General features: G+C 42.1%; 1 protein-coding gene across 5 annotated transcripts in view; it reads left to right on the forward strand.

The window, feature by feature from the left end:
- The window catches only part of LOC115372569 (neurexin-1a), a 309,098-nt gene that overhangs the window by 189,441 nt on the left and 104,638 nt on the right, over positions 1–15,019 (forward strand). For 4 of the 5 annotated variants that reach the window (XM_030070578.1, XM_030070579.1, XM_030070580.1 and 1 more), the window contains exon 1: positions 7,547–8,595. The exons of the other annotated variant lie outside the window; for it this stretch is intronic. In XM_030070578.1, coding sequence (XP_029926438.1) covers positions 8,349–8,595 — 247 coding nt within the window. In that variant the 5' untranslated portion in view covers positions 7,547–8,348. Of the gene's footprint in view, positions 1–7,546; positions 8,596–15,019 lie in introns of those variants that run through there. 5 annotated transcript variants of the gene reach the window in all.

The raw sequence follows: 15,019 nt of genomic DNA on the forward strand, positions 1-15,019 counted from the left end.
GTCTGCAAAACTACCCTGCTGGGGTGATACACAGACACAATGAAAATCCCCCTCTCTCATAAACTCAGGCTATTGAACATGACACCTGGGAGAGCTGTGTCAAGAATCTAAAACATTCCTATAAGACAAGATCGCTTGCTTAAACTGTATAGAAAACTGTATACAACAATTTGATTGTCCCTGTTTAAAGACCATGGCTGAGTTCATCGTTGAGGGAGGCGTTTAATTGAGGAGAGATTTTTTCAGAGTTTGCAGAGTTCAGGAAACTTATAGTTTTAGTGGAACATTGAACACTTATGTACGGTGTGATCACAGCTCAAAATAGATGAGATTTCAGTTTTAGGACCATGGTTTCCCCAAAGGCTGGGGCTGAGAGACAAGGTGCAATACTGTTGCCAGTGATTTGCACTCATTGTGAGTGACTGATACAGTTTGCCGGTATTCTTCGGTGTGAATTAATTCCCAACAAAACTCTTCGCCCCCGAGGGATTCGGATTATGTCGGCGATCTGGGTGCTTGTTTTTGGAGAGAGAGCTGATACTGTTGAGTTTTTCACTGTAATATTTTTGACAGTTTCAACTCCACAAAAAATAAATAAATACATTAATTAATTATGACAGATAGATAGATAGCCAGCACCACGGGTAAGTGAGAAAATATCTCTCTTTGGATTCTGTGCGAACTGCTCCTTTAATGAAGTTACACATACATACATATACATCTATGCAAATTCAAGGTGTCTTGAACATTTCCGTAAGTCATCCCTTGAGCTCTGGTTCGGAATTAATATCTGAGAGCTGTTAAACTGTTGTATGAGGCTTTGCAAGCAGACGCTGTCAAGGATGTGGCCTGACTCGGGAGTGTGTTTTAGCACCTGAGCAGTGCCTCTAACACCCCAGGAGTTTCTCAGCACTATTCTCTGTTGGTTGACAGAGGTGAGAAAACATGTACAGTGTGTCACAGAAATGACTCATCTGCTTGGAGGAATTATGTCTGGCAGGCACCCCAACTTAGAAATTGGCGGAACCTATGTGTTGTCTGTAATGAGGGCAACACACAACACCTTGTTATACCATACCTAAAAATGATTCAAAGTCAGCAGAGAAAGAACTGGAGAAAAGACGGAGGTGGAAACTAGAAATTATACTAAAGATGCAGCAATATCACACGCCGTGTATTTGAACTTCAGTGAGTTAAAAGCAAATCTGAATGCAGGGGTTGAAGAAAAACTGCTGTCTGCTGGATAAAACCGTACATATGGAGAAGAAATCATGATATTATGTAGTGGGATGATCATTTGACTAACAGGAGTAGCTGGAGGAGAGGTATGCCTTTGTATTGAAAGAGCCTTATTGTCTTCTTGTTTTTTTGTTTTTTTTAAAAAAGCACTACATAATGACTGTGGTTTATTGCTTAATGTGAAAGACCCCTTCCTAGAAAACCTAGAAAAGTAGATTTCTTTCCCCCTTTTTCTGTTTTATTTTGTATGAATTCCTTACTGAAAAACAGGGTTAGGAGAAAAGAGGCTTTTGAGGAGGACGGAAAGCGGGGTTTGTTTATAAATACTTTCTCATTCAGACAAAGCCGAATTTTCCTCTAAACCTCTTTGTTGTCCCAGTTAGCTAGCTGGAGGGTGGCAGACCGGTTCGTTAACAAAGAAGTTGAGGACTCCTGAAGGGAGACACAGGGTCTGTCCTTGACCTGTTTAGGATGAAGCGCTCTGAGAGGGGAACCAATCTACTTGGGACGGATTTCAGGAGAGACAGACAGACAGAGAGACAGACGCAGTGCCCCGGTGGCCCATTGCATCTTGGGAGCTGTCAGAGGAGATAGAGAGGAAGCCTCCGGAAAGCTGCCGACCTGTGACCCCTATCTCTCTCACTGACAGTTAGGATTTGGTTTATGCATTCACAGACACATCATTGTCACACATACACATATACACACAGACATACAGACAAACACACACACACACATACACACACACACACACACACACACACACACACGGAGACATGCATGCACGCCGACACATGTGCACAGCCTTTATTTGTACTTGCGTACAACGTTTTTGAATGTTATTTCCTCGCCTCTTGATCTTAATGTGTATTTAAATGGATTTATGGAAATGAATAGCTGTGTTGTGCCGTCGCTTATGTGTTAGGGGGGGAAAAAAAAGTCAGTTTGTCACATCAGCCAGATTCCAAGGCAATCCTCGCCAGCAGAATCCTGTGAGTGAAAGGAGTAAAAGGAGCCTATTGGCTATACAAACAGCTCAGTGTGCAATGAAAAAATTCCATCTGTTTATCTGCCATATAGTTTGGGCTTGCTCCAGCCTATCGCATGTTCATACCAGCCCCGGTAATCGAAAGGAAGCTGATGTTAGAGAGAATGTGTGTGTGTGTGTGTGTGTGTCTGTGTGTGCATGTCCATGTATATGCCCATGCATGTGTATGTCTGTGGTATCTATATGTGTGTTTATTCTAAGGAGGGAAAGAGACAGCAAGTTTAACCCTGTTTGGCTGCAACAATGTAAAAGTGTTTTTCATGCTAATATGGCATTGTGTTGAACTGTCCCTGCATTGTATTGAATATGCTACAGCTTACATATTCAGATGATACTGTGTTTCTGTGCAACACAAGATAACACCGTTCTCTGACTCAAACACACCCTTACCTTTCCTAGTCTGTTCAAAGAGAAAAGATTTGTCTTATACTATTAACTGTCCGACATCGACTACATTAAATGAATTTTAAAGTCTGTCACTTGGTTAAAGGGACAAAATTATAGAGATAAGATGAATGAGAGCTGATGTATTTTTTTTTTTTCCTCTAAGTAATAGAAATGGAAATCATTACCGAGCACCAACATGTGGCGCTATTTGCTGATTCATGAGCTTGACATTACATCTCTAAATGTGTGCATTATTTCTTATTAGTGGTCCGTTTTATCAGCTTGAGTGGTGTTATTTATGTATTAATAATTTTTCAGAGTTTGCATAATGAGCAGTGTGTGCACCACAGATCCCTATGTTGTGCTAGAGTTTAAGAGCTTCTGCATTTTACATAAACCCAATGCATAAATTCAATGCACCCGATGCATACAATACACAAGAGACATGAATTCATATAAAGAGCCCATCAGTTGATGAGGGAGGCAGTCATGGCTATGATAACAGAAGAGCCAGCATGCGCCACTGAGGTGCAGATGAACGTGAAAAACAATAAGGCAGTGCCTTTTTAACCTGCAGAGGTCAGAGTTTCCTTCAGTCACTCTAAGTGACACACTCTGACAAACACGCTAAGTGTCGCAGTTAATGCAAACATTGTTGACACTCTGGCCTCGTTCTGTGTTGCAATAAAGGTTGTGCGTTTGAATTGAGTGTTGGCTCCCTGTATCTGCCCGTTCCTATCATGTCACATCTAGTTATGACTAAGACAGCGTTCTATTTGCGTACTTGCACACATTACCATCAGTGGATTGTGGTCTCCTCTGTCTCTTTCTGTTGTGTTTGCTAAGGATGTTTAGATGAATAATGACAAGCTTGATATCGTCAGAATACTCTACTGTATGAAAAGCTCGGCTTTAATGCCATTAGTCATTTGGTCTACTGTTAATAGCACTGCATTCATGTCTTTTGAACTGTAGCATGGCACTGTGTGTTATACAACTTTAAAGGCTGCCTTGTGCCATAGATAGTTAACTTGCCTGCAAACATAGTAAATACCAAGTTCTGCTTTTGACCCAGTTCTTTTCTGATCTATTGTGCTCCATCACTGCTGATATTTTATCACTAGAGTGATTCAGTCTAACAACTTTTACCATAACACTGCTCAGTTTACACATTTGCACACACTGGATGTTATCTTTCTGTTTATTCATCTTACATCCTTATCATTGTTGTGCAGTTGCACTTAAAGGCAGCTCTTTAACAGGCTTGCCTCATGTGCATGCAGGAGTGAGTCTTATACAAAATGTAAGAAGATGATCAGATGCACAGCCACTTTTCCCCCTCTCTTCAGCCCTCACTGCATCATGCTCATCATATCTTGCCAGCCAGCCTATACCCCATGGGCAAAGGCCTCCAGAGGCTCTTGTTCACTGGGCCACATGTGTTCGTGTGCCCCACACAGATGTGCCGCTATAGTACAGAACAGGTATACCTGGTTGATGCATGACTTATCCGGCACGCTTGATTTGCCCTGAGCCAACAAGTACTTGTGTCATCTGGCAAGCACTAGAACATTACGCTCCAGTTTAGTGCATCTAATGGTTTTTAAGTTGTTGTAATCACTCCAGGTCCCAGGCCTTTCAATATGGCACTGATTATTTTAATAATGAAAAAAAAAAAAAAAAAAAATCACTACTCTGAACGATGTATTAGCTCTTGAGGAAGAAAAATGTTTATGTCTAGGGGGTTCTTAGGGTCTCTCTTGCTGTGCATGAGATATGCAATGATACAGGCAAGGGTCTCTCTCCTCATGTGATAAGGTGTTGCTGGAGGACCCTTTTACTGATTTAAAGGCCTTACTTCAATCTAGTCAGGTAGTCTAAGATTACCCATCTCCCTCGTCTCTTCCTCCACTCCCCCAGTCCTCCAGAATCATCTCATCAGCCCAGTGCACTGTGGCCACAGCTGTAGAAGTGCATAATAGGGAGTGCTCTTGTTCCTTCTACTCTTTTGCTCTCCAAGGGACACAAGAACAAATTATCTTCCTCCCACTGATCACTTGGTTTGAGGAAAAAAAAATCACCCATACTTTTTCAACAGACTTTCGTTCTCTTTTCCTTTTGCTTTGTAGTTTTTTACTCGCAGCTTTACCGTGTGATCTCCCCTTAAAAAGAAACAAAGGAAAAGAGACAACAAAATGTAGACCCAAAAGGGGAAAAGTGCTCAAAGCTACCCATGCAACAGAGGCTTGCACAATCCTTTGGGTCTGAAATGGAAACAAAGAAGAGCTGTTTTTGGCTCGCTGTCAAGGAGACCTCTTACTAACAGGAAGAGTCAGAGCACAATAAGAAAGGGAAAAACATCTTCATGGTGAAAGCTGAAGTGTTTAATTGGAATTCCTGCTCTATTTTGTTGCAGACCACCACTGAGAGAGCTTGTCTGGCTAAAGCAGCTGAGAACTGCTACTGTTGTTATCGTCACTGAAGTTAGTTTAGGTCTCTGTCTCACATGTTCACACAAGCCAGGTGGGATTTAGGCCCTGGAGAATGTTTTCCATAAAACTATGCATCGCCTCTGTCAGTCACCCCTCTGTAACCACCTTGTTTGTGACCTGACAAAGACATGGTGGTGATCTGATACGTATTAGTCCGAACACTGTTACAAGTACCATTCATTAACAATTGAGATTCCTACTTTTTACAGACATGATGGTCATGATATAGCTTTTTCACACTGTGCATCAGCAACACTTCCATTGTTTAATAATATCAAATAATGTGCATTGTTCTGCTTTACTGAATGGGTTGAAAACAGGTAACAGGCTTTGCATCTGAATGGTTTCTTGTGTACTTCTCAGTTTCACCACTTGGGGGCACAAATAAACAACTTACTAACGATAAACTTGGCAAAGGTATCACACCTCACTGCTGATGTCATTTACTTTTGGTGATGCATATTAACGCAGATTGTGAAGTAAATACCCAATGGAACAATGTTAGATAACGTCACACTCTATATCTATTTTTTTCCCGGATTCAAAATCTGTGTCTAAATGTGATATTTTGTTTCTCTGGACAAGTTTTCAAGCTGCAAGTTTGCTGTTGAGGACATAGTAAGTCAAGTTTGTGTCCTTGGCAAACAATTCTGATAGATTGCCTTATTAGGTGTAATTATGCAGATTGCACTGCTGATAATTATTAAAGTGTAAACACATTCAGCAGGAACGTTCCTTTTCACCATTGCAAATGAGAACAGAGCTTTGGTTCCATGCTGCTGACTTTTTAGCACCAGGTGGCTGCACCAAATTATTGAGATTCTACAAGATGAGAACAACACAGTTGTCTAATGTGTGCAGCATCTGTTCTGTGTTTCAGTGTCTGAAAAGTGCTAAATATGAACACATTATCAGGTAGAACAGAATGACGAGAGGTATCTGATCTGTCATGATAGCAGATGGTTCTGTTCACCTTATCAGGTAATCTTCAAACCATAAATGAGTCTGTAGCTATGTTATAGTTTCCAGTAGTTCAGTTCACAACCTGCTTTTGTAACCTTGCTGTAAAATAACGACCAAGCCCTTGATTTCAAGGTGTTTGTATTTGAAAGGAGTGGGTGAATCATTTTTCATTCATGTTGAATTTTGTTTTTTCCTCTCCTCAAGGTTGACATTGTATTCATATGAACAGCCAAGAGAAAAAGAAAATGGAGAAGGGCAAATTATCCATTGTGTCACGCTGGCTAACTTGGCTTTCTTTGGCCATGAAATCCCTCTGTATTCTTTGTAAACCGTAAAGATCAGCTCAGCAGTGCTTTATTTTTTTCCCCTCCAGCTCAGAACAGTGCGTTTTGAAGGGGAAGATGTTGAATGGCTACCGCGCAAACGGAGGCAGGCAGACAGCAGCTGAGCCTTGTGCTTTCCAGTTCTGAACCCCGAACACTGAGCACAGTTCCCAGCTGAACTGGATCGTGTTTATCAGCAGGGCTTTTATGTCCACATGGTCTCTACATCCCCTTAACCCGTGCTGCACACTGAGTCTGCTATCAGCATTCCCTCTCTTGTGAGAAATGGTCTTTTATTAGCAGGCTAAGCAGACTTGCCCAGATTCAGCACCCTCTCTGTGGACAGCGCTCCTCTGCCAGCTATGGCACTGTGTGTGCTTTGTGTGTGTGTGTGTGTGTGTGTGTGCCTTGATATGTTTTGTGTGAGAGAGTTGCATGTGTGTGCAGCAGCTGATAGTTTTAGCACTGATCCCATATCTCGCAAGCTTGAGAAATACCTGTGAAAAACTTTTTTTTTTTTTTTCCACAGAAACGATGAGCAATTAAGTAGTCTGAAGAGCATTAAACATGACCTCTGGGCTTCATGTCTTTATCTCCACAGGACAACTCTCATATTCCTTGAGAGAGAGAGAGAGAGAGAGAGAGAGAGAGAGAGAGGTTGGAATAAAGGATTTGAAGCTGGGGAGAAGGAAGGGATAAAAGAAGGAAAAAGTAGAAAGGAATCATGCCTGCCCTTCATTCCTGCTCTTTTGTTTTCCCTCCTCCATTTACTATACATCAATGTCCACACAGGAGAGTGGATTGAAAAAAAAAAAAAAAAAAAAAAAAAAAAGACTGAACAGGGAGAGTAGAGAGCAGTTGTGAAAGGAAGCAGGGCTGGGGGACATAGCTCCCATTCCCTGCTATTCTGCCTAAATAGGCTCTTCCTCTGCAATGCACTCAGGCTCCAGTGATTCGCTATGTGGATGCTGCCCATTTGCATAGCTGCTCTCCCTCCTGCTTCCTGGCTGGCTGTTGAGGCTCCCCCTCCCTCTATCCTCCTCCTCCTCCTCCTCCTCCTTCTTCCCCTCTTCCTTTTGCGCACATCTTCTGGAGCTGCGCTGCCGATGCTGCCTGTGTGTGAGTGTGTATTCCTGCCCAGGGCTGCTCTCTCAGGTACTGCCGTTGCTATCGCTTGGTCTCACTGAGAGCAGAGATCTCTAGTTGGGGAACGGGTGCGCTACTTGGCACAACTTGCAGGTGCAATCACACCATCTCCCGCTCAGTGCTGCAGCTGTCCGACACATGCAAATGAGACTCGGAGTCAACTATGGTCCGATTCCCCTGGGCATCCTTTGAGACCACTGGAGGAGGAAAAGGAGGGAAACTCAGAACGTCTATTTTGATTTTCTGAAGAAATGCACACTGTGCATGTGCTGTCCTCTCCTTTTTAAGTTGGTTTTCTTCTTTTCCCGGCATTTTGCATTTTTGGAATATTCTCAGTTTTTTGGTGGGGAGATATCATGTTTAATTTTGTGAGCTCTTAAGACAAGGAGTAAGAGAAAAAGAGAGAGAAGAAAGGTGATAGGGAAACTGGAGCAAGCTGGGATTTCTCCATTGCTGTTTGAGGTTGTCCTAATTTCTTGAGTGAATGTTTTTGATTCTTCTTGTATGATGATTTATGATACTTCTTTACCTCCCTGGGTACTGTTACGGATTTCCTAACTCAGTGGAGAATAGCAAGAGGATTTTTTTCCCCCAACCGACATTTTATGTGGTACACCTTTTGCTTTTTTCCTGTGGATCTGTGTGAGTGTCTTTGGTCTTACTGAAATTTAAGCAAGGTGAGAGACATGGGCTGTAAGGCTCACTGAGGCTCCACCTTGATCAGTAGCCTCATTTGGCCACTCAGGGAAGATGTTTGGAGGTTGGAGGACACAGATTGCTCCCTTGAGGCCCATTGGGGAGCCCCTAAACTGGAATCCATCATCACTCACCCACCTGACCCTTTGGGTCACTGCTCTCGCCCTTGGCTTTGTGGCAGGATCAGAGCCAGGTGCTGTGGAGAGTCTCCACCACATTCACCTCTCCCATGGAAACAAGCGTCACCATATTGTGCCTATTGCTATCCACAGATCACCTGCCTCACTAAGGGCAGGGCACAGTAAGTATTCCTTGGTCTTTATCAAAAATACACTACTCTGCTTAGCAGGGCCACCCCATAAATTATGACAACTTGTGCTCTCAAGAAATTGTTTAGATTTGCCATTGCCATTACTTTTTAAGATTCAGTCTATCTGCTACTGCCGTTACAAGCCAGCAATTTCAGTATGTATAGTTATCTCTTACATGCCTTCTGCTGTATCTTAATACCACCCCCCCCCCCCCCCCCGCGCACACACACACACACACACACACACACACACACACACACACTCTCTCTCTCTCTCTCTCTCACACACACACACACACACACACACACACACACACACACACACACACACCTCTACAAGACATAACTTTGCTAGCTTAGATCCATCTCTTTTTTGTCTGTCTCAGCAAAGTGCCCTCTGTCTCCATGTCTGAGATTAGCCATATCCCTATCTCCAGATGCTCCACTGTGTCCAGATTAGACAGGATTAGAACACTGTGCTGCTCCATGTTGCCCCTGGGGGTTGGAGGAGACAAAGATGTGTTGCCTCCAGCTCTGCGGGGTGTTGAGCCACTCCTGGCCCATGCCCAGCATGGAGTGTAGATGGGGGCCTCTTTACCCTGTGTGGCAGGAAGGGCCATGCCTTAGACAGAGAGAGTGAGATGAAGAGAAAGACAGAAAGAGAGAGAGAGTCTCAACTATGGGGAATTGGTATTATATAACCTCACCCCAAGTATTCATGGTACACTGCAGTATGCGTCTGCTTGCCTCAGTATGAATGTCAGAATGGTTTGGAGATGCTGCAGGTTTTTTCACTTTTTTCACGCTCCTTTTCTTTGCTTTTTGCATTCATGGAGCAGATTTTCACAGGGAGTTCTGACTGATGCTGATGTCTAAGATTGAGGAACTGTGACACAAAATACTCCCTTTTTTTTTTTTTTTTTTTTTTTTTTTTTAGTAACCACATAGCACGGGCGTTTTTTTGAGTGATGTAATCACTAGTGGTATAACACTGACGTAATGCTGTGCTGGCCTGGATTTAATTTATGAGTAGATAATGCTTTTGGTTAACAGTATGTACATCTGAATAGCCATTTATGCTATACAGAATATTTCTGGTTTAGTGTTGAAGATTCTCTTATATTAAAGTTTAGCTGGCACAAGGTTGTAAGTAGTACATGATAACACCGTTCCAGTGGAGGATTTGTATTTTAAGAATGTGTCTGGGATGCTAGTTTCCATTGCAAAGTGAAGTGTGGAAAAGGCTGGAGCTTGGAGGGCTGGGGAGGATCCACTGGACAGAGATAGGGCTGGATGGATTAGGCAGTCGGTGCTCCTCAGTGATGATGAGGGAGATGGGAGGTTTGCTGGCCTGTTGAGACAACAAGGGAGGCAATTAGGCCACTCTGCCGTGGCCTGTCTGGAGGGGCAACACTCATCTCGCCTCCTCCTCTCCCTCAGAGCCCTGAGGGTGTGTGGTGCTATAGGGCAGATTCCACGACTTAATATGAAAATTATAATAGCTGCTTCTGGTGTGGTACACATAAAAGTGTTTCAAAGACTTTCAAAGATCAGTGAGTGGATGATGTATAAATGCAAAATAGTAGATGTGCTGTTAAACACGGTACCTGGCTCCAGGACAAAGCTGTTTTAAAGCCCCAGTGCTGTTGTCCTAGCTGTGCTGCAGTTGGTTTAATTTGGATGGGACTTGTTTCTTACATGGGGTGTCTGTTCACCACACCAATTAAACGTGTACAGCTCCTCAATTATTCAGTCTAATTTGTGGCTTCAAGAGCCATACTCCCTCAGGTTTGAATTCATCCTGTTATTTCCTTTTTATATTACTTTTTTTTTTTTACTTGACATTTGTAGTCACCGTGTTTCACTGAAACAACAGCAATGAGCCATGTTTTACCTTCTTTCATACACACTCTCTCCCTTCCTCTGACTCCCTCATAGCTTTTGGTGTCACCGTCAATGTTAAAATCTAATCCTATTTGCAATACTTATGTAACTGTACCTGCCTTTCACCATTATTGTCACAGTGCATTTAACATTGTCTCAAGTGATTAGGCCAAACATAGCTAACACAGCACTGACAGTTTTGTTCTATATGCAAATTACTTCTATCTCTATTTTATGATAATGTAGTTATTCACTTACAGTACATAGCCATGTTTTGCCACACCCCCTCCACACCCCCATCTGACCGAAGTCAGTAACACCACTCTCATGCAGAGCTGACCATCCATATCCCAAATATTTTGCACAAGCATAAAAGTCCTGTCAACTTTCCTAGGAACACACACACTGCTGTTGACAAGAGCATATAAGAGAACACTCTCTTTTGTTTTCTTTGCATGGAGGTTGTGTGTCTGTCATTGATGTATGCGTAAAGTATGAGAAAATTACCATGGTCAGGATGTATGAAATTGAGTTGGTGTGTGATGCATTGTTTGTTGAGGGCTAACAGTAATGAGGTTCAGACTGTATCAAGTCTGAGAAACAGACAAAACATCCATCATGAAAACACTCCCATAGGCGGTGGACTTCCTTCCTTCCTGCAGATATGAAATGATACTTCATGTGTGGGGTAACTACATCATTATTTTTTAACGCTGTACCTGGTGTCCTTACTCTTTTAGCAGGAAGGAATTGATCAGGAAAACGTTTTAAGTGATGGATGTATTCATCAGTAAAAGAGACAGGGTTATTTCTATGGCTTCCTGTAGAGTAGCTTTTGATAATGTACAATAGGGACTGGAGGATATAGAGAATTATTATGATTTGGCAAGTGTTTTTTTTTTTTTTTTTTTTTGGTTTTTTTTTTAGGTAAAAAAAAAAAAAATACTGTCATGCTTACATTTGCTTACTCTGTGTATGCTATGTGTCTGTATATGTACCAGCCCTGCAGAATCACAGCCCATATGTTTAGTAGGGGGGAAGTCAACCTCCAGATTCAAGATGATTATGTGATGTACTTAACACGCTTCAGGGAAGACCCCCTTAACACCTGCTCCATCAGTGACTGCTTAAATGGCTTTTGTATTTCAAATCATGGTGGTTTCATCAAAGACGGCAAAGCAATTTAAGTGATTTTAATCAATTTTAAAGCTCTCTACCTTCAGAGCTAATGATTGAATGGATTAGAGACAGTTCTCCACTGTGCTGGCACTGCTGCAGAGAACAAGTGAGGGGGAAGAAGAAAAAAAACATGAGACAAAGCTAGTGAAAAACAACATTACTTCTGAGAGAGGGAAGGAAAGGAAGAAAAGATAGAAAATAGACAGAAAGAGGGAGGGGGTGGAGGGGGGAGCGGTTGGTCTCTGATGTTGCCTTGCTGCCGGTGTGTTGTGGGCTTGTATAATATAATTACTCGCATGTCTCTGAGCTGATGTCACTCTGAGATAGTGTGAGGATGACAGTATCTCTGCTTCTGTGAAGCAGCAGAGATGATAGCTGCCCCCGATAAGGATCTGGGTACATGTTCCCTCTGCTCTAGAGGGAGCACAGGCAGTTATTGACCCACGAACGAGAGACTAAGGACTGCGGTCTTTTCATTCCCCTCTTCCTCTGATGTGCAGGAATATACACACGTTCTTTTTATTTGTTCGCGCTTCAGGTCTTTAACCTACTTGTATACTACACAACACCTCCCCCTCTTCCTCTTCCCTCACATCCTCCTCCCTTCCAATATCCTTGCTTCCCTTCCTTCAATTATCCCCCATTCATGTGTCTCATCATCCCTACCACTGTGCCTAATTCAGCACCCCGCCTCCCCACTTCCTCTACGGAGGCTATCCAAGCAGGGAGAGTGGGCAGCCTTTTGTGCCTGCAGTGGTATGTGCAGTTTCGGTGGTGACCAGGCCATGGTTGGCATGAAGGGAAATGAGACCTGACTGCGCGTGCGGTGGGCAGAGAGGGGTCAGCTGAGTAATGTGTCCTGTTTCCGAAGAGAGACTTGGGAGATGGACAGGGAGACAGAGAAAAAGAGACCCTCCTTTGACTCAAGGGGATGTCTGCGTCCCTCACATGCATAAGTCTTGGATGAGTTTGAGTCAAGGAGCAGTTTTCCCCATGAGGCACTTGGTGAATCAGTATCAGCAACATCATCCAACCCCCACCTCAACAGCTTCCGCTTTCACTTCATTGCTCCCCTTCTACACATCTTCACTTCTGTTTTTCTTTGCTGAATATAATTTTAAAAAGCAGCTTCAGATGATAAGTTCCCTGGTCATGGGCTAGGAGTGACATGTAATAAATGAATAAGAATTATTATTATTTTTTTTTATTTTACACACAGAAATGTTGGATAGATATTGTAAGAAGACACATACATAATAAGAAATGTGCAGTCTTAATTTCACACATACACAACTGTTAACAATGGAAAATTCATTGATATTTTGTAATGGGATAACAGACTGCTGTAATACTGATAGACTATGCCAGCCACATGAAAACACTGAATATTATTAGATGAAATTTTAATGTTTCCCATGGGGGAAATAGGGATGTTGCAGCAGCAAGTAGTAATAGTATCAAAAAGAAAAAAGAAAAAAAAGGATATAAATAACAATACAGCAAAAGGGGGTTATATGACCGTACTCCCTCTTACAGTTCCATCACAGTGAGATGCTGCATTACATGGAAATGAATAAATTAAATGCATTACTATGAGGATGTGAAGAATTATTTTAAAAGTGGTAAATATTAATATATGTAGAGAATATAACAATAGGAATAAGCAAATATGAGAGAAGACGATGCAATTACAGTAAGTAAGTACTGTGTGCAAAAAAAATGCTTGTCTCCAAATTAACATGGCAAAATGATGTGTCTTTGCTGCCTCTGCATTGCTGTGTTCAATTATATTAACTCTAAGCCGGTCAAAAAGGATGGAGGAGTTAGGCTAGTGTATGTGGAAGGCCAAGGTGTGAGAGATGCTTCTTGGAGAGCACAAATAGCTTCCTATAGTCCACACTGACTGACTTTATAAATGCCTCGCCGTCTCCCAAAGGAGCGGCACAGAGAAAAAAAAAAAAAAAAAGAAAAAAGAATGAAATAAATAAAGTGGAGTTCAAGAACGTCTGCTGAAGCCCTGCATTTTGTATCTAATCTGAATTGAGTTCAACAACCCTAGAGAAGCCTCGCTCGGTGTCATCATAATGAGGCAGCAGCTATGTCTGTGCCAGTCAGGCCTGTGCATACACGCTTATAAACACACAAACACACACACTCACACACATTCGCACAACATTCTCCCAAATCATCTCTCTTTGATCACTCTGAATCATTGTCAGAGATGAATTGCGTGAGAGTGGGTAAGAAAAGCGACATGCAAATCCACACACCGGGAAAAAAAAAAAAAAATGTGTAGTGTAAAATATCCTTGGCCGGATTTTGAAATGGGTCATAGGGAAAAGTGTTCATTTGGAAGGTAGAAAAAAAAAAAAAAAATCTCACCCAGACATAGTTGCAGTGGTACAGTGATAACTCCCATAGTGACGGACTAATTGGTTCGAGGAAAGGTCAAGGGAGGAGAAGCAGAAGATGAAGAGAGAAATCTTTCAGCCTTTACAGCCTAATATCTTCAACCACAGGGGAGGCCAGAGAGGATGGGTTTCTGTGGCAGCCGGCTAGTGCAAGACCAAAATTGTATTATTGCCATTGATCATCAGATCGATAATGAGCGTCTACTTAAATTTCACATGTCTGTTTTGGGTCATCTCTCCTCGCTGGGTAGTTTGAATGTCTCACAAACTGATTGGCAGGGTCATAATCATTCATAGGTTATGATTCATAACCTAATAAGTTAAATATCACCCATTTAGCCATAATGACAAATAAAAAAGGGGGGTTTATAAAATGAATGGATGCCCTGCGTAGCAATAGGAGGCCTCAGTAAGAACCAACCATGTCATAACTATTCTTTTCTTGCAATTTACAATTGCTCACCTGCAGCAGAGTGGCAACAGAAAGAAAGCTACCCTTAATCCACACTAATAGGATTGTGTGGGATTTCACCTTCCTCATTGCTCCTTCCATCTCTTATTGCCTCAGGCCTGCTGGCAAGGACTGATAAAAAAACGCCTGCCTAACACCTAAGCACAAGCTAATATTAGCATATATTTTGCAACATAGTGGAGAAATACATTGTATACCCACACATGTTTCTTTTTTTCCTGTCTTATATTTATTTTTTTATTTTTTTGTTTTTATTTATTTTATTTTTTTAAATTTATTTATTTATTTATTTATTTTTTGCTAGATATGCAGCATCAGTGTGAGATAAAGTACAGTGCAGCCCCCTTATGGTGCTCCTACATTGCCTGTTGATATGGGGGAGGCAGAGCATTGTGCTGTATATAAATCATGAAGGCAGTAGTTATGCTGCACGACAAAACTCCCTCTCACACCTCGGCACACAAGCAAC

This window comes from Myripristis murdjan, chromosome 15 (assembly GCF_902150065.1).
Source record: "Myripristis murdjan chromosome 15, fMyrMur1.1, whole genome shotgun sequence".
Taxonomy (NCBI): Eukaryota; Metazoa; Chordata; class Actinopteri; order Holocentriformes; family Holocentridae; genus Myripristis; species Myripristis murdjan.